We start from the raw sequence: 25,180 nt of genomic DNA, 5'->3' as shown, positions 1-25,180 counted from the left end.
GAGACTAGATCCTTTTCCAGGGCTACTGTTTCCAAGCACAACCACGAACCCAAAGAGATGGCAATGAAAACTGGAGTCCCCTTAACCACCCCCCCCCAGAGGGGGGTACATATAATCCCGAGAGAAAGGAGTGCAGAGGAGAGGAGGGGGCGGTGGAGGAAACTAAGTATTCCCAAGCATCCTTCAGACTCACAAAACAACAAGCCCCAGAGTCTGTCCGCACTTAGAAGCACCAGATGGAGTCCCCGGGGCTGAGACAGTTCAGCAGACAAACACGGTGGGCAGCGGATAAATCACACGAAGATGGGAGGGTAAGGGGGATACTGGGAAAATAAGCCACTATATGAGGGAGACAAAGCCTCTGAGAGTGATCCAGGGCCAAAGAGAAAGGTGAGAGGGGAGACCCACGAGAAAGACAAAGAAAGAAAAATAAAAACAGGAATCTGGTGCCTGGGCTGTGGCAGGTCACTGGGCCACCAAGAAGAGAGGAACACAACAAAGGGGCACAGGAGGAAGGACAGCGGAGGGAAAGAGACGGAGAAGGGATGCGGGGCGCGGCGGGGCGGACAAAGCGCCCAAGGCAGCGAAACAAAGGGCCGGGGGTAGAGAGTCGCGGGGGGACAGCGCGGAAAGACAAAGCGCCCGGGGCCCGGGGCACCGGAGGGGCGAGGAGGCGACCACCGCCGCGAGGAACAAAGCTGCGCGGGGCCCCGAGGCAGGGCCCGCAGGCGGCGGTGCGGGAGGCGCGCGGCGGGCACGGCGCCCGCGGGCCCCGCGCGCCCGGCGGCACTCACGCCCGCACCCCGCGGCCTCGCCGCCGCCGCCGCCCGCCCTCACGCGCCGGAGCCCGAGCCACGGCGGCGCAGAGCGGGCAGCGCACAGCCACACGCCACCGCGCTCGGCACACGCGTCGCCACCCCGCGGCCCCCGGCGTCCAGGAGCGCCGCGGCCCTCTAACCCGCCGCCCTCCACGGGCTGCCAGACGCCTGCAACTTTCCCGGTTCCCAGCGCTCGGTTCCCCCAGACTTACCCTGTCACAACAGGCGCCATCTTCCACAAACTCTCGCCAAAACTCCAACCCTCGCGAGATTCCCCCTGACGCCTTCCCAGGTCCCTCTCCCCCGCCCCTTCCCTCTTTCCTCACTCCTTGATTCCACCCAGCCCCCGCGCTCCTTTTCCCCTAGCAGCCGCCGCGAAGAGCCAGACGCCTCGCGCCGCCCGCGGAGTAGGGGATCCTGCTCTCTGCCTTCCTTGGAAACCTACCCAAGCGATGGAGCATGCGCAGGCGGCTCCTCCGCAGGCGAGCCCTCCGTGTGGTCCATGGGGAGCGCTCCGGTTATCCGGGTTTTGGGACGCGCCCTCAGGGACGTACGTGGAGACAGAGGAAAACCGGAGGGGATTACTACGGGGACAGGGAATGGAAGGGTCAGGAGGCGGGGCTGAGGGGTAGGGAGGTGGGGTCCTGGGAAAATGTGCCGCGTTTCACAGGCCTAGATGAAACACCTCCTCAAGTGGGTGTTTTCCTTGTGGCTTCCCGCTCACTCTGGATTCCCAGCCCTTTTCATTCATTCAGACGTTCGTTGGACATCTCCTTTATACTAATCTCAGCGATAGATGCAGGAGCTATATGACTGGGGCTCAGAAGAGTGACATACCAGGAACTACCTTCATTCATTCGACCCCCATGCAACTGGGGAGACGGGCATGATTACAAAGTGGTCCGACCCTTCCAGAGCTCTGTAGATGGGAAACTTTTGCAGTTGAGCTCTGTCGCCTTAGCTCCTTCTTCTTGGGTGCAAAATGTCAGCCGGAGGCCTCTGGCAAAAGTACCCCTAACGTCCACCTCACAGATACACCAGATTGCTGAGTAGTTATTTCCAGAAGTGAAACCTGAGCTGGAATTGAAAGCCACGCTCCGTCACCCTTGAATCAGACCTGCTTAAAGCTCCTGATGAACGGAGCAGAGAGATGAGCTGCCTGCAGTGGGAGCCTCCAGCTGCCTGTGAGCCCAGGAGTTTATGGAGATGCACAGAAGACGGATGCTCCCGTGGGCCTCACGCAGCCGAGGACACTGCATGCAGCCCGAAACTTTCTTCAGGCGGCCTAAGTCCGAAAGCCCCAGCAAACGAGGCCGGCTAGGCATTTAATGGCAAGGTGCAGGGCCGGAACCCCGCCCCTTATCCCCTCTACCTGCAGCACCTGGTTTCCCCCTCCCTCGCCCTTTTCTTTCCTAGAGATTCCCAGATTCTGCACGGCCTCCAACAGGGAGCCCCAAAACCCGGAGAACTGGAATCCGCCGCCTGAAACCTCCTGAAGGCGCTGCAGGATTGGCGCGGCACGCGCAAACGACATTGCGCATGTGCCTAATGCGGGCAGTCCGGTCTCACGCTACACCGCCTTCCTACCGCCTTCCACTACTCCGCTCAGACACAACATAGGCCGTGGGAAATTTTCTAAGCCTCGCGAGAACGTGCCCCCCTGTTGCCTATGCTTTCGCGTCAAATCTCGCGGAGCCCAGGCTGGACAGGTGTCTTAAGCAGCTCCAGGCGCTGTTCGTGCCGCGCGTGCCCGGGCGGCGGGCGCTGCCGGGGTGGGAAGGGAGCGGCTTGCTGCGGAGGCGGGGCGAGTGGGCGCGTGGCCGGGAGCACGGGGCGGGGGACCGAGGCCCAAGGTCTAGCGCACAAACACACACACACTCCCTGGGAGGCTTGATGGAAAAAATGGGTTGGTGGGGAGCCTGGAGATTAGGAACTTCCCCGGAAGCGGAGAGTGAGAGGTTACGTTCTAGGGCTGCAGGAGCCCCAGCCCAGACTCCCGGGAGGTTTCCTGTCGCCCTCCACTAGCCGGGTACTTTCCTGAAACGTGTTAGACGTCGCGCCCCCAGCCTCCAGGAGCTGACAGACAACCCCCAAGTGTCGGGTTTGAGTCATGCCTCTGAGTCACCTAGTCTGGCCACCATTTCACTTGCTTTAAAACAAGTTCATATTCCTTTAGCAAATGTTCTTTAGCAGTGGATGGTTTTCTGATCTTCCTGCTGGCCCTGGTATAAATTGGGGGGGGGGGGGGGGAGGGCAGTAAAGCTGATCCAGCACTCTCACATTGTTGCCTGGTATAAAAAGGACACTAATTTTTTTCTTTCTTTCCTTCAGTTTCTTCCTAGCCTTATAAAGTAATCACTATGTTCTTTTTTTGTCCCACTAATGTGGCTTAAAGTAATGGTTTTGCTTTCCTTCCCCTTTCCATGCTTTTGTTGTAGTAGTTGTAATAAACAGCCCCGTTTTAGGAATCATCTCATTAAGTTCTTTAATGACTATCGTTTTAAGTGCATCCCTTCTTTTTGGATAATGTCTAATGAGTTCCCGATTACATTCTCCAGTCAGCTGCTTTTCAGATTGATCTGTGTGGTTTCCAACCAGCCTAGCCTGGCATTGTACACGAACTAGTGCTTTGCTGATATCAGGGATCTGCAAATATAGAATTGAATTTAATTTTTATATTTGGAACACTGAATCCTCTAATAGAGGCCCGAGTTCTGCTGATTATATAGTGGCAGGGAAATCAAATTTTTTAGATGTTTTCAAGGTTTTCTGTGTATGCGTATTTGACTATTTCTTTTGATTATATACTTGGCACAGAAAGAGGAAATGTAACAACATTTAATACAATATATAATTGCAAGTTTGATTTGGAAAAGGAGAGCTCAAGAAAGGACAGTATCCTTGGACACATATTCCTTGAAACCTTCATCCAAAAAGGCATTTCAGCCATGATCTAGGACAGGCCATGATCTAATTTGGAACCAAGGCCATCTGAGAGTCCCGGAAAACTCAGAAAGCCATTGTAACCACAAATCTAATCATAACACCTCACCTTCACCCTGAAACAGCTCCACTCACAACCTTTCCCCATCTCAATAAATGGCAACTCTTTCCTTCCACTTCAGCCAAGAATCCTGGAGACATTCTTGCTTGTCTCTCACACCTGAAATCCAATCATGCAGGAAATCATGCTGTTTGCATGTATTAATCCATTTTCTGTTACTATAACAAAATGCCTACTTGACTCTAGTAAGGACCTAATGGCAAATGTTGTCAAAATGGTAGGAACACATGGGTAACAGAGATCACTTGCATGGGGTGAGAGAAAACCAGAGACTGGAAAGGAACTTAGTCTTCTTCACTTTTTCTTCTTTTTTAAACCCAGGTGCTATATCCCCAGCCCTTTTTATTTTTTATGTTGAGACAGGGTCTCACTAAGTTTCTGAGGCTGGTCTCAAACTTGCAATCCTTCTGACTCAGCCTCCTGAGTCACTGAGATTACAGAAGCCCACCTTGCCAAACTGTCTTCATCTTTAACAACTTACTTTTGTTCACTCCATGAGACCAGCATTAGTTCCTTCTGAAGGCAGCACCCTCAACAACCTAAGTACTTCGCCATGGGCCATCTCACATCATCACCACGGGACCAAGATTCCAACACATGAACCTTGAAGGGATACCCTTCATCCATATCCAAACCATAGTACTCCACCTTCAAAACATACCCACTGTCCTAACACCAGTCTAGTCTAATCCATCTCATTTCCCACCTGGTTCACCATAAGCTTCCTGTTTAGTGCTCCCTTCTTCCATTCTTACCTTCCCTCAGTCTGTTCTCTGTGGGCCATTCTGAGATAACCTCTAGAACTCTACAAAGGTCTTTCCATCTCACTGTGAAGACCGCTGCAACCCGGCCTGCCATCTCACCTCTCTGACCTCACCTCACTTGCTAAGCACCAACCACCCTTCTTCCTTGAGGCTCCTGGAACGCACCAGGCACACTCTCAACCCCAGGTTTTGGTTCTTTTCTCTACCCAGAATGCCATTCACTTAGTCACCTTATGGCTCCCTAGTTTGGTCTTAACTCAAATGTCACCTTCTCATGAGGTCTTCCCTGACCATCCTTCACTAGAGTGGCTCTCATTCTCCTCACCCTCTTCTTCTTTATTTTGCTCATGACATTCATCACAAAGAAACACCATAGCTCATACTCCTGTGTTGTGTTCACTGTCTGCCTCCTCCCATTATAATATATCTTTCATGAGGGCAGAGACTTTTGCCTGTCTAATTCATTGTTCAAGCCTCAGCCTCTGGAACAATGCCTGGTACATGGTAAGTTTTCAGGAATAGGAGAAATAGGGTGTATCCCACTTTAGGGCATAGTAGAAATGATTCTGAAAACTCACTAGGCCTCCTGGTTCAAAACCAATATTGGGGGCTGGGGATGTGGCTCAAGTGGTAGCGTGCTCGCCTGGCATGCGTGCGGCCCAGGTTCGATCCTCAGCACCACATACAAACAAAGATGTTGTGTCCGCCGAGAACTAATAAATAAATATTAAAAAAAAAAAACACCAATATTGGGGTCACACCAACAATGACCATCCCAGTATCAGCCTACCCAGGAAGGAAAAAAAGTGTATGGAGCTTTCTAAAGAATAAAAAGAAAGAAACTAGTCTTTACTTCTGAGATCAGTAGATGAGGTTACACTTCCTTTAATAAAGAGTTTACTGTACTCTCCATTTTAGAACCTCAGGAAAGAAAACACTTAGCAGGAGATGAAGAACTAGCTATTTTGATGACTTGCTAGTGGATGTGGAAATGAATATAATCTTTATGGAAACCACTTTGCCATATTTATCACTACCTATGAATCCTACAAGTCCATGTTTAGAAGTTTAATCCTACAAATGCACTCACACATGTGTGAAATTACCTATGTATTACATCATTATTGAAGGTAAAAAAAAAAAAATACTGGTAACAACCTAAATGTCAATAAGGTATGTCTTGGGCTGAATTCAGAGCCTTGTATATAGCTCAGCAGGTGCTCTGCTGCTGAGTAGTTATTCCATCCAAGAGATGGCTTATTTTTAAAAATCACAATAAATTCATAGGATGGAATAATATGGGTCCATTCATATTCAGAGACTGCTTATAAGTTACATGAATGGATCATAAAGCTTAAAAAGCATGCAAAATAGTGATAGATACATATATGCATATTTGCTTATATGTGTCTGAAATAGTTCTGGAAGAATACATTAAAAAATAACAGTGACTACCTCCCCACAAAGGGCTCAACTGTTGGAAAATGTAGGTGAGAAGCTGGATTTTCTCACTTTCTACTTTCTACTTTCTTTTCTCTATTTTCTTGGATTCTTTGAACTCTGTACATGTGTATGTATTGCGTATTGCCCACTCAAAATATGAAACAGAAGAAAAGGAGGGGGAAATAGAAAAAAAGTGGAATAAATGTGAAATAAGCAAAAAAAAAAAAAAACAGTCAAAATGTTTTCTTTCTTCTACTCTAGAGGAATTATTTTCTAATAAAAGTTACAGACATGGTCTGTTATCTCGGTGCAATTAAAATGGCAGAACTGAATTCGTGGTCCTTTCAATAGGCATGTTTATGGTATCTACCACTACAAGTCAGGCATCTTCAGTGTTTGACAAAGATAGACACAAAGACCCTAACCCCTGGGGACTCCCTGGTTACCAAAGTGCACAGACCAGTTGCAGAATCACTCTGCTAGAACTGAGGTCTGAATTAATGGCACTGGAATACAATGGAAAAACCGGCTAACTCTTCTTGCCTGGTAGACCCAGGAAAGCCTTTGCAGAGATGACTCTTGAGCTGACTCTGACTGGAGTGGGAGTTCAACTGACAGTAAGAGGAGGAAACTTGACAAGCACAGGAAACTGCAAGCTCAGGCTCAGAGGTGTGAAAGCACCCCTTACATTCAGAGGAAGCCCAGGTGGGGGATTGGTGCATATGAAGAGGAAGGACCTGATAGAATTGTGTCCTCAAAAGTTAACGGACATCAAAACCACCTGGGTCCCACTCTCCAAGACTCTAAATGAGTGCTGAAGAAGAGGCATGGGTAATAGGTGTGTCAGGGATTCTGATGGATATTGTTCATGAATCATGCTTTAAGAATCATGTTATAAAACTTGGGTATAACCTAACTCCAGGGGTTTTGTTTGTTTGTTTGTTTGTTTGTTTTAATCCAGAGAGTAATGGCATATAGGTCCTTTTTTTTTTTCAATTCAATAAGTGAAATATTTAAGTAGTAAAAATAATGAATTTGGGAGACCCTGACTGCGTCTTCAGTGGGCAAGAAGCAGTTCATAGATAGTTAGGGGGTCATTACTATTTTCTGAAACATGTGACACAGTTCAACACTGGCTCTAGTGCCTCATTGCCTGGGTTTCCAGCTATAAGACCTTAAGCAAGTGATTTATAGGGCAGTTTCCTCACCTGTAAAGTGAAGACAATACTATAAATTTCATAGGGGTGCAGTGGAGATTCAAAATGTTACTACATTTAAAGGACATAGGGCAATACTGTAATATAATTGCTACAGTAGGATCTTGCTAAATTGCTTAGGGCTTCCCTAAGTTGCTGAATCTGGCTTTGAACTTGTGATCCTCGAACCTCAGCCTCCCAAACCACCACAGGCAGCTGTTATTATTCATTATAACTTGCATTTATCTCATTAAAATCCTTAAGAAACATGTCAAAAGATCCTTTGCACTTCAAAAGTCAAACATATAAAGGCCAAAAAGAATGATTTAATTCATGTCTTTGGTACATCCCATTCAGAGTGACAATATCTTTATTATTATTTAATTTCCAACAGGCTCACATATCCAAAAAGTATGAGAAACCTGCTGTAAATGGCGATGGGAGCCTCTGAGGATATAAACATGATCTGATGGTGCATCTAAGAAAGCCTCACTGATAATTCACGTTAGAAATTAGGAGCCCTGTTGTGCACATCAGCAGCATATATACTAAAATTGGAATGATACAGAGAAAATTAGCATGTCCCCTGTGCAAGGGTGATACACAAATTCACAAAGCATTCCATACTTTTACAACTTGAAAGAAAGAAAGAAAGAAAAATTAGGAGCCCTGTGCTGCACAGACATTTCTAAACTAGTTTTCGTTCATCTTTTTCCCTCCCGTGTGTTCATAACATTATCATTTTCTACTATTTGTTAGCCAAGGTTAGTAAAATACACAGGAGATTGAAAGAATGCCAACAAGGATTTCTCCAGATTGTGCAATTCTACAAGGCAAGTAAGCTCTAACTCCAGGATTAAAAGAAATAATGAGAACTGAAAATGAGTCACTGAGTGGGTTTCAGGTGGACTTGAGAAACAAAAATAAATATTCACCCTTTCCTGCCAATTGGGTTTGATTTTTTTGTTTTTTCAGGATTCTTTGGCCCTGGCAATTTGATGTTTATGCAGGCCAGAGTTAAGCTTTGCTTAGCTTGCTAACATGTGCTGCATTTCCAGAAGGTAAAACAAGAAAATGAACAGGCCGTTTACCCTAGTGATATGGAATATGAATGGAATCATATGTATATTTGGTGAGAGGAAAGTGTACAAATCTAGTAATTTGTCAGAAGTTTTCATAGCAAATGTAATTGAAAGACAGTGTTTCCATGTGTGATTGATCTACTTCATTCTTTTTGTAATGTGAAAAAATACAGTTATCACTAGCTACACAAATGACAACACCATGTGAATCATATAATTCCAGTTCTCTGTTTTTTAATCAATATATTTAAATTTTGATTTCCTAAACTTTTCCTACTTATTTCCTAGACTTTTTTTGTACTTTGTCATGTATTGCATATTGCAGCAATGTAAAGCCAGTGTTAAATGCCTACCATTAAACAACAACAACTGGGATCTGAGTGAAAAAAACACTGGGACTAGCTCTGTTACCAAGTCCTTGGGCCTCCACCACTAACTAGCAGGTCAACTTTGAACAATTTTATTTTTCCTCGTTTGCAAATGGGTAATATAATCTCATTGCAGAAGGTCCTTTTGAGAATTAATTGAAATATTACATGAAGTAACTAAGCACACAATAGGTACTAAGTAAATTGTTATTTCCCTTAGGAAGTTCTGCTACCTATCAGTTTTCTTATCTGTTGGATAGTCTAATACCACCTGCCTTATAGCTTTGTTACATGGATAAAATTAGATAACAAAGTGGATAATTAAAAGGAATGAATTGTGTTTGAGTAAGGTATTGGTGTTTAATATATGGCTGACATATTATCTTTATTTTTAAAAGGTTGATTGTGGTTATATAGCAAATCATTAGAACAGAAAAAATATCCCTGCAGTTCTTCTCTGGCCTCTTAACCTTGTACCTTGATAAAGATAGTCTTAATCACTTTTTCAAAGAAAGCCTGTCATGTAGGTTTCACTCTTTGCATCTGTATTGTTTGTGTCATAGATGGTGTAATGATAAGTATCAACGTACAGATATGACCTTTGTGGCTAGTACCCTTGTCCAAAATAGACTAAAGACTAAGAAGATTAACCTTGCCATCTCTACTCTGACACATACTAAGATATAAAATAATTTTCATGAAATAAGACTTAACTCTGTCAAAGACAGCTAACTAGCCCATAACCCTTTTGAACATCATAATCAAAGTTGTACAAAACCTCTTATAAAAATTGTCATTCTGTTTATTTTTAATTTTAATTAATTTTAAAATTTTTAATTGTCATGATGTCAACATGTAGAATTTTAAAAAAGGAACTCTTATGACATTACTGCAAGAAAAAAGCTCTATGGTAATTTCTGATAAGCTATTAATAGATACTAAATATGGACTTATTGATATAAAATAGGTATTCTTAAAAAGTTTCATCTCAATCTAATAATGATATATTTCATTTGAAATAATGCATTAGATAAACAATTTAAATAAATTATTAAAGATTTTATGTTAGGTAATATAACTGGTACTAGCCTGGATATAGTTTTCACTACTTAAGTGATTATTTAACTAAATTCTTTCATGATTAGCATCCTGTGGAAATTAAAGTGTTATGAATATTTTGCCAATGGAGAAAACATTTCTCAAATTCATAACTACAAATAGCCTCTCATCTAACTACTTTGAAAAGTTTTGGAAATTTATGTATGCTGCCTTTTTTTTTCCTTCAAACTTTCCAAACACGTGGCCCAAATTCTACCCTCAGAATTACTTTTGACTTCAATGAGAGTTATAAACTATCATCTGGGAGAAGTATTTGGCTCCTGCTTTTCAATTCATCTAAATTTCTCCAGAAATGTTCTTCTGAAATGCAAATCTGATTTTCATCAAGCAGTTATAACTACATAGCATCATATTTTCCTTCACCAACAAACTCTAAGTATTTTATTTTTAACTAGCATAGCTATATCTGTATTTGCATGGTACTTTCCAAGTTTCCAAAATAAGCAACAACTCACAGAATCTAGGCAAAAAAAAAAAAAAAAGAAAAAGAAAAGAAAGAAAGAAAAAGATAAAAGAACTGAAAAATAACTTCTAAAAACAGATTATAAAGAGCATTTAGTCTTTATGCTATAGAGGCTTTTCAAGAGGTTGCATGCCATGGAATAACTTTCTATTCAAGAAGACGCTGTGATATATAATTTGTGAAGTAACAATAAATGTGATTGAGTTTACAGTGTTTCAAACCCTCTCAGGGATATCAATCATCTCAGTCCATCCTCAGGACAATGCTGAGGATTCCTCCCTATTTTTACAAATGAAGTGGGATTTATTTATTTATTTACACCTAGAAGTGGGATTTATGATTGATAGCAGGTTCTTTGTTTTTTGGCTATAGAAATTTGAAGCAATAAAGGATATTTTATGTCAAGTACTCAGAGTATCCGATAATTTTAATGTTATGTACAAAAGTATACATGGTAAGAGATGCAGGAAAGATTTATTTTAAATAGCTGTAATATTAAAAAAATTAAAACTATATGACTTGGTAACAGTGAGTGGATGAAGATGATTAGCCCAGCCAAGATGAAAACTAATACCCATTTGGTTTTTACCTTGTCTATTATTTAAAAAAAAAAAAAAAATCACCAAAAAGATTGTCACAGGAGAAGACCATAGACCCAATATACCTCTTTTAGATACAAAAATCCATAACAACAGCCCTATACAAAATCCTAAACAAAAGCCCAATAAACTGGGTATAGAATGGTTCTTCTTCAACCCAATAAAGGGCCTCTATGAGATACGCATAGTCAATCGCTTATTTAAAGGTGTGACTGGTGCTTTTCCCATCAACTGCTGGAAGAGGCAAGGATGTCTACTGTCACCACTTCTATTCAATATATTTTACTAATTGTTCTAACCAGGACAATTAGAGAAGAAAATAAAATAAAAGACATCAGATTGTAAAGGAGAAAGTAAAAACATCTCTTTTGCAGATAACATTAGCTTGTATATAGAAAATTCTACAGGCTTCATTAAAAACAATTGCAACTAGTATTCAAATTCAGCAAAGTTGTATGATACAAGGTCAAGATACAAAAGTCAATTGAATTCTATTTCTTTGCAATAAATATACTGAAAATTATCTTCTTATTTTTATTTTTTGTATTGAATGTTGAACCCAGGGTCTCATGCATACTGAGCAAGCACTCTACCACTTAGCTAATTTTAATTACTAGCCCTTTTAATCTTATTTTGATATAGGGTCTCACTATGAATTGTTCAGGCTGGCCTTGAACTTGTGATTCTCCTGTCCCACCTTCCTGAGCATTTGGGGTCACAGGTGTGCACCTTGTGCCTGATGTCAAAATGAAATTTAGAAAACAATTCCATTTATAATAGCATCAAAAAGAATAAAATACTTAGGAACAAATTTTTAAAAGAACTGCAAGATTTATGCTCTGAAAACTACAAAACATTATTGAAAGAAATTTCAGAAGATCTAAATAAATGGACAGACATCCTTTGTGGATCAAAAAGTACTTTTATTTAGGTGACAGCCTCCCACAAATTGATTCACAGATTGATTCAGTAAAATTTATATGGAAATTAGAGGAAGCTCAAATAGCCAATCTTAAAAAGAAGACTGACATTTCTTCACTTTGAATTCTCTACAAAGCTGCATTAATGAAGATTGTGTGGCACTGGATTAAAGACAGACATGTAGATCAATGGAATAGATCTAAGAATCTTTAAAAAGTCCTCATATTTATGGCCATTTGATTTTTGGAAATGGTGCCAAAAGAATTCAGTGGGGAAAGAATAGTGTTTTCAACAAATGGCTCAAGAACAACTGGATAATCATATGCAGAAGAATGAAACTGGGTCCACACTTCACAACATACATAAAAACTACCTTAAAATATAGATCATGCTTAAACTTAAAAACCAAAATTATAACATTCATAGAAAAGAGCATAAGGGTATGTCTTCATGATCTCAGATTAGCAATGGGTTCTTATATATGACATAAAAAGCACAAGCAACAGAAGAAAAATAGATAACTTAATTTCATCAAAATTAAAAGCTTTTGTGCTTCAAAAGACACTATCAGGAAAGTGAAAAAGGGCTGTGTGTAAGCATACACATACATACACAAGGCCCTGGGCATGATCCCCAGCATCACACACACACACACAAAAGGGAAAAGATAAGCCACAGAAAGGAATAAAATATTTGCAAAACATATATTTGATAAAGGTCTAGTAGGTAGAATATATAAAGGATCCTTAAAACTGAAAATAAAAAGACAAAGAGATTAATTTAAAAATGGGCAAAGGGAGCTGGAGGCGCCACTCAGCAGCAGAGGGCTTACGTGACAGGTGTGAGGCCCTGGGATTCAATCCCCAGGACTGAAAATAAAATTTTTTAATTGGCAAAAGACATTTTTTAAAAGAAGACATTTCTTAAAAATTATACAGCCATTTTTGGGCTGGGGATGTGGCTCAAGCGGTGGCACGCTCGCCTGGCATGCGTGCGGCCCGGGTTCGATCCTCAGCACCACATACAAACAAAGATGTTGTGTCTGCCGGAAACTAAAAAATAAATATTAAAAAAATTCTCTCTCTCTCTCTCTCTCTCTCTCTCTCTCTCTCTCTCTCTCCCTTTAAAAAAAAAAAAAAATTATACAGCCATTTTGAAAAACACTCTGTTTATATGACTCAGCAATTTCACTCTTAGGTATATAATCATAAAAACTGAAAACGTGTGAAACATATGTCCATACAAAAATATGAACATTCAAGGCAGCATTATTTATAATAGCCAAAAATAAGAAACAATGCAAATGTCCACCAAATAATGAATGGTTAAATTCAATGTGGTATATCTATAAAATGGAATATTATTAAGCCGTAAAAAGAAATGAAGTACTGATAGACATTACGAAACCTTGACAATATGCTAAATGAAAGAAACAAACCACAAAAAGATACTGTATTCTATAATTCAGTTTATACGTATACTATATTCAGAAAAGGCAAATCTATAGAAATAGTTGATTAGTGGTTATACGGGGCTAATGGGTATGTGTGTGCAAAGTAACTGCTAAAGGGCACAGGTCTTCGTTTGGAGTAATAAATATGTTCTAAATTGTGATGATGGTTGCACAATTCTGTGAATATACTATAAAACACTGAATGTGAACTTTAAATGATTGAATTACATGGTTTGTGAAGTGTATGTCAATAAAGAACTGATCATGAACGTTAGCATAGTAGATCATAGGCTGATAGAAATGTCCAAGGAGGGGCAACTAAATAATGAAATGAACTCCACAGGACACTTTATTAGTTGATTCACTCTAACTTCATGATAAATTTGAGATTATATCTCTGACAAGGATTAGATTCCTTAACGTTTTAGGAGTGAAATTATCTTATTTTAAGATAAAAATAATAGCTGGAATTATTATGCAGCAACTTAATCCAAGTGACTTCAATGGACCTGAGCTCTTTGGATCTTTCTTCACCCTGAATAGGCCTTCTACTCATCACCCCACTTCCAGGCCTGGGAATTAACACAAGGCCTAGCACATGCTAGTCAAGTGCTCTAGCTCTACCACTGAGGTACATCCCCAGCCCTTTTCACTTTATTTTGAGACAGGGTCTGACTAAATTGTCCAGGCTAGCTTCAAACTTGTGATCCTCCTTCCAGAGACCCAGGATTACAAGCATGTGCCAACATACCCTGATCTATTCCCATTTTAAAGGAAGTTATGGTCCAGAAAAAATAAGGAAGGAAGGAATTTCTCTGGAAGTCCAGAAGAATCAAGTAGCTTTCCTAAATTCACACAGCTACAGATTCAGCTACCCTGGGTACTGCTCCGGTTTTTCTCTATAACCTGCTTGATGTTCTCCCTGTTTACCAGTATGAATTAGAGCCCAAAGGCCTCAGGCAGGGGGCACTTGAAGGACAATTAGATAAGTGTGCTAATGTTACTTGAGGATCTAAGAAATGGGACACCACTTCTAGACTACTCCAGAGAGCTGGTGATCCTGGGGTTGGGGATGGGGGAAGGAATGGAGTTGGAAACTGATTTTTTTTTTTTTTTAATGTGAAAGAAAGGATGAAAAAATTGAAAGAATGTCTCAAAGTTTCTTTTCTTCCAACTCTAATGGTCCATCTATTTAAGACCCCACTCCCACCCCGGGCTGAAGACAACCTGGAATTCAGAAACTTTTCCTTGCTTTCCTGACTTAGGCTTGTCCCAGAACCCATGATTGAGGTATCTCTTTTAGGGCTCCCATCTCCAGTGACCACAATTCCACCAGCAAGTGTTTTCCAGATTCCCACCTACCCCTTCACCTACACCCTTCCCCCACATGCATGCCTTCAAAATCATCTTTGAAAATTTAGTCCTTTTATAGTTATTTGTCAAAATTATCCTTAGGGCTTATATTTTAACTTTTAACTTATGTTTTTCATTCCAGTCCTTTTAACCAAAACTCCTCCTAAAAATGTGATGAATTACAGAAACAACTTTATTTTAAAATTTTCTAGTATTTTTAAAATGGGTAATACAAGTACATGGAACAAAATCTGAAATTTATAGAAGGGACTATACATAGACATGGCAGATTTGCAAATAAAAGTACAGAACACCCAGTTACATTTGAATTTCATACAAATACGCTTCTAGTATTGCCAATCTAGAATAAAATCGACCTAGTTGAGAACAACAACAACAACAAATTACTTTTATATGGGAATAGTCAGATTGCAATGCAGAAAGGCACAGATTCTAACTGACTTAAATATATGCTCTGAGGTTTTGCAAAAAAGGTGGCTGTATTGATAGCTTTAAGCCATGAGAGAGTTATTAATGAAATCATTTGTTGGTCAGGATTTTTGATTAGTGCTGACAAGAGTTAAACTATCTTCTAAGAAAGAGATTAGGTCTGGTCTCTGTCTCTGGGTAGTTTTGGGGAAAGGGGTCGGTTGTACAGAAGGTTAGCAGAGTTTAACAATGTCTCAAAGGTCAACTAGAATCTAGCCTGGGTGTGCCTGAAGCTCATTCATTTCAAAAGCTCCACTGCAAACAACTCAGATCTGATTAAGAGTCCATTTTAAGTGTCCTGAAACAAAGCTTCCCCGTTTGTCCCATGAAGCACTTGACATTTTTATACCAAAACTTATTTATTGCTTATCTGAAATTAAAATGTAATCTTATATTTTTCTGATGACCCTATATGTACAGAAAAATAAGACTCCCCTTGGCCATGATCTCCCCAAGGGACCCAGTTGCCCTCTCCAAATAAAATCCTAAAATCCTATTACTAGTTTTTTGAGTATCATTCCAGGAATATTCTAGAAACAACCTTTTTTTTTTTTTTTTTTTTTTTTTAACAGCAATCAAAGTTTACTGTCCCAGAACAAAGTAGAATCTGAAAATAAAATGATACCATGGTTCTATCTGGATTTATAAGTGTTAATGGAGGTCAAGTAATGCAGGCAATCAGATCTGTCTATAGCAAATTCATATGTTCCTTAACTTCTAAGACCATTCGCAAAAGGAGGATAAAAATATTAATTTTCACCTCATCTGTTGGTAGTGAATAACAAGTAACACGTGTAACACTCATTGCAAAACGCCTGGCATGAGGTAGTCCTTGGATCAGAAGTCCCTTCCTGTTTGGATACTTCAGAGTATTCATTTGTAACTTTCTTAAGAAGTTAATTGTAAAGACCTCTGCCTACAATCACAGGCCTGATAGACTGAAGCTGTCCTAGTGTAACCTTCTAAATTTGCCATCGAATAGTTACATTGTCTCCTAATAGTTTCTACTCTGTCAAATCCTTCTATCATTCAAGAACCTGATGATTTCATTTACCCTATCCCTCTTTCACTTTTTTTTTTTTTTTTTTTTTTTTGTTGTTGTTGTTAGGTAGATTTGCTTTACTTTACATTGGTTATTTAAACTCAAATGAATTCAATCACTCTATAAGATATTTATTTAAAATCACATTTCAGTGTCCTCCTTTCATCTTATTGGATTTTTTTCTAACATCCATTAATTCAAAAATAAATACTTGCTAAACACTCACTATGAGCCAGATATTGTGCTAGGCTCTGGGGAGACAGCTGAACAAGAGGGAGACAGCTGAACAAGAGGTTGAGGTCGGGCTGGGATGTGGCTCAAGCGGTAGAGCGCTCACCTGGCATGCGTGCGGCCTGGGTTCGATCCTCAGCACCACATACAAACAACGATGTTGTGTCCGCCGATAACTAAAAAATAAGTATTTAAAAAAAAAAAAAAAAATTCTCCAAGAGGCTGAGGTCACTGCCCTCAGGGGACTTTCATTCAAAAATTCAAGTAAGGAGTCAGATAACAAAAGGGTAACACATAAGTAAGATGTTTTAATAATGATAAGATCTATGTAAGAGGTTAAACAGGAGAAATAGATGTAGTGAGGGAAGGTGATTTTATGTAGGTCAACTCTTTAGAAAATTCCCTTTACTGAATAGTAAATTCCATTTTCTTAAGCTGCCCAAATGACTTTGAAGTTGCATTTCTTAAAGGAAGGTTTTCAAACAAGATTAATGGAGTACCAACAATCTATGCAATTTTAAGTTCACTTGCTAGACTCTAGCACTGTGTTGAAATAAGGGACTTTGAGAACTACAGAGTTGGATATTTGTGGGGGAGGGGGGCTTATGTGGGAACAGAAATGTGATGGGCATTGAGATTCTGGTTGCCAAATATAAAAGGACAATGACTGATATCAATTACTAACCCCCCACCCCACCCCACCCCAACATTCACACCCTAATCTGTAAATTGGTTATTTTTAATTCCTCTTTTATTATTTTTCATCCCTATTTTAAAGGCAAAAAATGAGTCCCAAATGTCAAATGATTTGCCCAAGGGTAGCCAGGTCAGAAGCAGACAGAAGTCGGCCTGGGAATGGAGCTCAGGGGTACAGCAGGAGCTGGCACATGTGAGTCCCTGGATTCAATCCTCAGCACCACCCAAAACACAAAAGTAAACATCCCCAGACTGGAAGCCATCTTTCTACCTGAGTCTAGAGCCTTTTTACTTGTATCAGTTAGCCTACAATTTTGTGCCACTTTCACTTCTCCAATAGTCTTACTTCTTCATTAAAAGGTTTACATTAAAAAAAAAGTAAATACTGCAATCAGAGTTGGGTGTGTTAAGGAAGTTTAGCTGAATGCTTTAGCATTGGTGAAAGTCCAATATGACTTCCACTTCATTTTGCCTGTGAGGTCACATATCATCAAAGCTAACATTCAGAGATAATTATTGTAATGGTGATTACCGAATAGTTTTTTTTTTTTTTTAAAGAGAGAGAGAGAGAGAGAGAGAGAGAGAGAGAGAATTTTTTTAATATTTTTTTTTTTTAGTTTTTGGCGGACACAACATCTTTGTTTGTATGTGGTGCTGAGGACCGAACCCGGGCCGCACGCTTGCCAGGCGAGCGCGCTACCGCTTGAGCCACATCCCCAGCCTCCGAATAGTTTTAATAGCCTCTTTGCTATCTTTTCTGAGAAGCTGCTTGTCAATTGCCAGGCTAATGCAATTCCTGCTCGTGTATTGTAAACTTGTGCAATTTATATGCAGAAAACCTTTTTCTTTTGTTCCTTCCAGTGATCTGATGCATTTTCATGCTGATTCAAAGCAAAACAGCCTAGAATGCTATATAAGTTCACAAAAATTTCTCAGAATAACATATTAAAACTGAAACTGAAGCATTATGAAGGTGCTAAAATCTACTCACATTCAATTATTTATGAGCAGCCAAGAGTCAGTAGCACCAGTGCCTGCTGATCTATACTGTGTTAATAATGATATTAAAAGTAAGCATGAAATGCAGGGTGATTCCTCTAGATAAGGCTATTCTTTTAATCAGGTTCTGAAGAACTGATGAATTTATAGACCATTAATTAACTGAGGTATCAAATGAGAAACATATAAGATATTATCATATTAAACTTTGCTAAGAAGAATCATTTTGAAGTATTCTAACTTCTCAATCACTTCTCCCTTCCCTGGCTTGACACCCAATTTTTTATTTTTTATTTGTTTTTTTTTTTTTTTTTTTTTTTGCAAGAGAGTGTAAGAATGTTTTATTGAATTATTAATTTTTAAATATCATGTCTATTTTCCTTTTTAGGAGTTATTTTCTTTCAGTTTTTAGAATGGGAGAGAACCATGATGTTTCCATAGAACAAATTGCATATTTTGAAGTATTATTACAACTTTCTCTGACCTACCTGTTCTCCTTGAAGCCTAGATTTTAAATGCCTCCCTCTAAAATAATTAGTCTTAATTCTACTTAATTTTAAGCAGTTTGCCAGAATATTCTTGAGAGCACCTTTTCAAAAAATGACTTGGTATCTCAATATCTCCATTGGTCTTTCAGCTTCTAAAATTTGGATTTGCCTGGCTTGATGACATAATTTTTGGCACTGCTCATTGGCCTTTCCCCATTGCCCTCCCGCCCTGATTCAGTCTCCACTTAATAATACCAAACTAATGTGCTAAAGAACAGGCTTGTCAAGTGTACTGCTTTGAACTTGAGTTTATATGAATTTATAAGACAGAATGTTTCCTCAATTTATGAGTGTAATGAACAGCTATTAGTTACTAAGAAGATCCTTTTAATACCTCATTTTCCTCTCCATGCACTGTCAAGGGTTTGGTTTCTTTCAAAGGCACTCAACAAATATGGAATTCAGCTTTGCTCGTCTTGTGCAAATCCCCTGTAGGGTTTGTGCAACAGGAACCCAAAAATCCCCTCTTGAAAACACACACTGATTACTTGTGCTTCTGCTAGTTCCAAATATTACAATAGTTTCTGGATTTTTGCCACATTCCTTTCTACATGGTCATTTGGGAGACTTTGTTTATAATGTGTGTTTTGAATGAAATTTTAAAATTCCAAGAACACAGGATGTAAGACTCAACTGTGGCTTAAACTTGATTTGCATTTTTTCAAAGAGGACCTACTCAGATCCCAACAATAAAAAAACAGCAAATATAAAACCAAAAAAGTTATGTTGTTGTTTTCTGTACCAGGGATCAGTGTCTGAAAGAATATAAGAGCATGTGCTAATTTCAAGGATAGAGAAGTTGGTCAAAATGGCCTGTGAGTATTCAGCTCATGGTTCAGGTGAATTAAAACATTAAACTGCTTTATGAAATCAGAACAAACGGTTTCTTTAGTGAATTTGCTAATTGTGATTTTAAAATCAAAGACATAGCCTTGAATTCAAAAATAGCACCTCTCTCCCTCAAAAAGTAAAATTCAGAGAGATGAACATACATCAGCATTCTGTTTTAAGATTTAAGGCAGCATTTAAAATACCAAATTTCCACAGTCCTTTCTCCTACTAATAAATTATAGACTCCAACCCCAAGGCCCCCCTGTTCTTTATTTTAGAAATTGATGCTAAAGAACTCTCAGAGATTTTAGGGAAAAATGATTTTTTTTAAAACATAAGTTAGGGTTCCTTGCATTTGATTACAACTTCAAAAGATTTTTAAACATTGCAAATGATAGACTATAAACTGGTTATGTCTGGTTTTAGTTGCTTTATGTTCTGTCTCCTTAGTCTTCTGTCACTTGGGTGTATTTCACTCTCTACTATTTATAACAAAGATAACAGAAAGTGAACCCAGTAACACAACACAGCACAGCACATGGAAGCAAAGACTAGCATCTTCTGCGGACAGTCTCAGTTCACATTCTCTATAAATGGCACATGTGCACACACATACACACACAAAACAGTGATTTCTATGACATAACCTTTCTGGAATTCTATAAACACAGGATATCCAACATGGGTTAACCACTTGTCTAGGAAAGAAAATAAGCAGACAGTTGCCCACAGAACACATTTTACATTTGAACTTCTATGTATGCCAAGAAAGTGATTGCCTTGAGTCTCTGCCTGAATAACAGGACCTTGAAAGCGCGATTGCTATTTGAGGTGGGTGTTTCTTGCTAACAGAATGCAGAGTGAATTATGGCCTCTGAATTAAGTTCTTTTATTATTGACCTTGATCTTCAGAGAGGGTGAGATACATAGCCAACGCAAATATGAGGTTTATATTAGGCACAAAGGACCTATTAGAAAAAAGTAGGATATAAACATTAATGGAACTAGTTAAGATAAAGCCATTTGGGTATTAATCAAGGTAAAAAATAAAAGATATTTAATTGTTCATACATGGTAGCCTCCTAAAAACTTTTATGAAATAAAGTAGCAAATAAGTGAGTAAAGGAGTGTCCAAAGTCTTGTGCTTCCCTGCTAAACTGTTTGTCTGATATTGAAATTGACGAGCATGGCCTGACACAGGTCACCATCCACAGCTCAGGCTGAGCAGCTACATTCAACAGTGGAGTTTGGGTTCAAGTCTACCCCAGTCACCTCCCAGGCTGAAGAAAGCATTGTTGGCACCGGGTGAGTCGAGAATGGGACTAATAGCCTGTGCTCCTGTCATCATGGGGGAGGGCCATTGTGCTCAATGTTAGCAATCTTTCTGTTCTATCGAAGAAGTGACATCTGGAAGATCTACTGGTGATTACAGAAATTGCCAATCAAGTAGCTCCTCGACACTCCACTTTAGACAGGCCCCAGGGGAAGATCCTCAGTGAAGGAGGAAGGAGGAGTGCCTTCTCTCCCTGGGCCTTGCCAGAGACCCGGGCTCAGGTGCTCCTATAGCACTGCTGTAGGGAGGAAGCTGCTTCTCAACTACCAAGAGCAAAGAAGCCCTGCAGAGGGGGAGTGAGTTTCTGAGGTTGTGTAATTATGCCATTGCTCTCATTTCACCCAAACGTAACTCTATGGCATCACAATCTGTAGACCCAGCAGAGGGGCCAGAAATCCCTATGAGACCCCTCCTTTCCATTCAAATGCCCTTGATTATCGGACCAGCCCTCATCATGATCTTGGAGATCCACCCTCCTCCAACCCGCAAATCAGCCTTGAGCTTGATTCATTGATGCAGCAAAGCCACGGGGAGGAGGTGACCTGCAGACAACTCGCTTCTTCTTCTTCTTCTTTTTTTTTTTTACAGGACCAATTTGTCACCATCCTTTTCTGGATGACTCCTTCATTAACCTCAGCTACATGATCTACATGTTCTAGTATGATTCCATGAATATTCCATGTTCAGTGGCAGAGTTAAGGCTGAGAACAGGAAGCTTGTCACTACTGGAAAGGGCACTTCCGTCTTCCAGGAGTGAGATCCTACCAGCATCGAGGGGTGGGGGGTGATGCTGGTGCTGTATGTGTTGTGGAGTCCAGGGGTGTCTTCACAGCCAGAAAAAAGGACAGGGCTCACTCAAAAGGCAGAGTCAAGATCACTTCTGCCCTTTCTACCTTCTACTGATGCTCCATATCTGTGATGGGTGGGAATCAATGAGAAGAATAATAACTCCTTCAAGATCATTAGCAACACCTACTACACCAACTGCTTAGCCCCCCAGGTCAAGGTCATCCATGACAACTCTGGCATCACGGAGGGACTCAGGACCATAGTCCATATCATCACTGCCACCTGCAAGATGTCCTTTCTGGGAAATTGTGGTGTGACAACCATAGGGCTGCATCCAGTGGTGCTGAAGGTCCTGGGCAAGGTCATCTGTGACCAAAATAGGAGGCTCATGGGCATGGCCTTCTGTGTGCCCACCTCTAACTCATCAGTTGTTGGTCTGACCTGGAGAAAGTTGCCAAATATAACGACCTCAAGAAGTCAGTGAAGCAGGCATCAGAGGGCCCCCTGCAGGGCATCCTGGACGACCTTGAGACGAGGTTGTCTCCTGTAACTTTAGCAGTGACACTCATCTTCCACCTTGGATGCTGGGGCCGGCATTGCCCTCATGCAACACTTTGTCAAACTTGTTTCCTGGTATGGCAATGAGTTGGACTACAGCAGTAGGGGGGTGGGCCCTACTGTCCATAGAGCCTGCAGAGAGCTTCCTGGACCACCCACTCAGCAAGAGCACGAGAGGAAGAGAGAGATCCTCAGCTGCTGGGGAGTCTCTTCCCTTACTAAAGCCCCAGATACACTGAGAATCTCCCCTCCCCACAGTTTCCATCCCAGACCCCCTGAAGAAAGCAGGGACTTAGGGGGAGCCTTATTTTGTCATATACCTGCAACTAAGTTCACTACACTCAAAAAAAAAAAAAAAAAAAAAAGTTAGATCATACTCTTAAATCTAAAACTCACCATATGCATGTCTATAAGGTTTGTTATCCCTAAAGAATCATGTCATTATAATCAGCATTGAAAATCTTCTAACAAATGATACAGTTTTGTAGGAAACAGGCTGGAAGCTGAGGACACTACTTTCAGATGTAAGAGGTAGGGTGTTAAAGAGAGGAGATAGGGGGCTGTGGCCAGGGTAGAAAGGAGAGTACTAATTGCTGACTTGTTCCTCAGGAGGGGGAGGTGGAGCAGTAGAAGGGCTCCTAACTGACCTGTGAGATCCTTCAAAGTGTGGCTGCTGTCAACATCTCCAGCCTACTCTCCCACTTCCACACCCCTCCCTAGGTCTTGTGCTTTAGCTATACCCAAATATCTGTAAATATCCAATGATGCTATCTGCCATGAATCGAGCAACAATTCATTTCTGCGTATATATATCTGAAAGAAACAGGATCAGTATCTCAGAGAGAAATCTGCATGCCTGGTTCATGGCAGCTTTATTCACATGAGCCAAGACATGGAAACAACCTATGTCATTGAGGCATGAATGAATAAAGAAATTGTGGTGTGTGTGTGTATGTGTGTGTGAGTGTATTCATGTGTGTGTGCAATACAATATTATTCAGCCATCAAAAATAAATAAATCCTACCATCTATTGGATTGAAAACTCAAGGGCATTATACTAAGTGAAATAAATCAGAGAGAGAAAGACAAACACTGTATGATCTCGTGTGGATTCTAAAATGTTGAACTCTACAAACGAAGAGTAGAACATGGCTACTGAGGGATAGGGGTGATGGGAGTGGTGGGGAAATGAGGAGCTATTGCTCAAAGGTAGGGACTGTCAGTTATAAAATCAATGAGTTCTGGAGACCTAATATGCAGCATGATGGGCAACATGCCCTCTACCGCTGAGCGGTAGCCCCAGCCCAGCAGTCTTTCTAGACACCATGAAAATTAATGTTTATGATTCTGTTTGATGTGGAAAAGATTTTACTTAAAGCCTCCTGTTGAATAGGAAAGGAAACAGCACCTTAATTAAACAAATATTAACCCACAGTCCAGAATTAATATACTCATCATTTCAATAAATAGCTTCTCAGGCTAATCATTTCCTTTTCTGGATTATTCCATAAAGATTAGCAGTCATTTTCTCTATCTTTTCCATGTATGTTAGTTTTGTTTCTCTGTAACACTTCTCAATCACATAGTGTAGACATATGTGTAATAGAGAACGAACCTTGTAAGAGTACTCATTTGCTCCAGGCAAATATACTGTTCAAGGGAATGCTTCCTATTTTGTTTAAAATGAAGTCTTATTTCCTTTATTATCTGTCTAGTTCTTGGAAGGAAGACCACTGGTTTCAGAGAGAAATAAGGGCTATTGATTTTTATGTATTTCATTTATAATTCTATTTGGAGAGAGGAGACTCATTAATAAATAGAATTATTTGTAACAGTTAAACTATTATAATATCTAAATAAAAGTATACTGTCATCTGATGGGGGGGACATTTAGACAGTGTTTTCAGCTAACTGGAGAGAACATAAGAGAACTCACGGGCTTGAAAGAAGGCATGATGCTGCTGGAACTAAATTTGAGTTCTTTTATGGCAGAGCTGGACAGCTGCTAGCACCTGCCTTAGAATATTTTTTTTTTCAGGCTAAAGTTATCTTATGGAAGGATCCTATGTCATGTGGTATAAAGCTTTGGTTTCAATTAGTCACTAACACAGAAGCTTGGGTATATTTGAAATTCCTTTCAGGGGCAAAAAATTAGCTAAGGCTTTGGATAGCATTTCTTTTCACACCATGCCAAAGTCGGCTGTCTCTTCTGGGGCAAGAAGGCACACTGATGTCTCATTTTTAAAAATTTTTTTTCTGTGGTACTGGTGATTGAACGTAGGGCTTCACACATGCTAGGTGTGTGGTCTATCACTGAGCTACACTCCTAACCTTATATTTATTTATTTATTTATTTATTTATTTATTTATTTATTTATTTAGAGAGAGTGAGAGACAGAGTGAGAGAGAGAAGGAGTGAGAGAGAATTTTTTAATATTTATTTTTTAGTTTTCGGCGGGCACAACATCTTTGTTTGTATGTGGTGCTGAGGATCGAACCCGGGCCGCACGCATGCCAGGCGAGCGCATTACCACTTGAGCCACATCCCCAGCCCCTTATATTATTTTTTTAAGACAGGGTCTCAAGTTGTCTGGGTTGGCCTTGAATTTAGGGACTCCTGCCTTAGCCTCGCAAGTAACTGAAATTACAGGCACGTACCAACCACTGTGCCTGGTGACATCTCATTCTTTTTTTTAAATTTTAATATTTTTGTAGTTGTAGATAGACACCATAGCTTTATTTATTTATTTTTAGGTAGTGCTAAGGATCGAACCCAGTTGCTCACATGTGCTAGGCAAGTGCTCTACTACTGAGCTACAATTCCAGCCCTGATGACATCTCTTTCTTAAAGTCATAGAATCATAGTATCTTGATTCAAAAAGGGACTATCTCTTCTTAGAGCTCATGCAATATAACAACTTCCTTATTTTACATTTTTCTGTAATAGTATATTAGTCTTCCTTGTTCCCTTATAGCAGATATGCAGAGTCCCTCATTTAATTGACAATATAGAACATTTG

General features: G+C 40.4%; 1 protein-coding gene and 1 non-coding gene across 5 annotated transcripts in view; one reads left to right on the top strand and one right to left on the bottom strand.

Annotated features, from left to right (window-relative positions):
• Nucleotides 1-25,180, bottom strand: part of Rbpj (recombination signal binding protein for immunoglobulin kappa J region) — a 196,263-nt gene that overhangs the window by 96,878 nt on the left and 74,205 nt on the right. The window contains exon 1 of one of the 4 annotated variants that reach the window (XM_076863863.2): nt 1,031-1,123. The exons of 2 other annotated variants lie outside the window; for them this stretch is intronic. In XM_076863863.2, the coding sequence (XP_076719978.1) occupies nt 1,031-1,050 (20 nt within the window). In that variant the 5' untranslated portion in view covers nt 1,051-1,123. Of the gene's footprint in view, nt 1-1,030; nt 1,124-25,180 lie in introns of those variants that run through there. One more of the 4 variants, XM_076863864.1, reaches the window with a different exon arrangement.
• LOC143406629 (U6 spliceosomal RNA) lies at nt 7,812-7,916 on the top strand. The gene has a single exon (XR_013092263.1). It is a non-coding gene; the product is annotated as a U6 spliceosomal RNA (small nuclear RNA).

The sequence above is a fragment of the Callospermophilus lateralis genome, chromosome 8, assembly GCF_048772815.1.
Source record: "Callospermophilus lateralis isolate mCalLat2 chromosome 8, mCalLat2.hap1, whole genome shotgun sequence".
NCBI classification, from domain to species: domain Eukaryota; kingdom Metazoa; phylum Chordata; class Mammalia; order Rodentia; family Sciuridae; genus Callospermophilus; species Callospermophilus lateralis.
The sequence above is the reverse complement of the archived record's forward strand: the minus strand, read 5'-3'. Positions and strand labels throughout refer to the sequence as shown.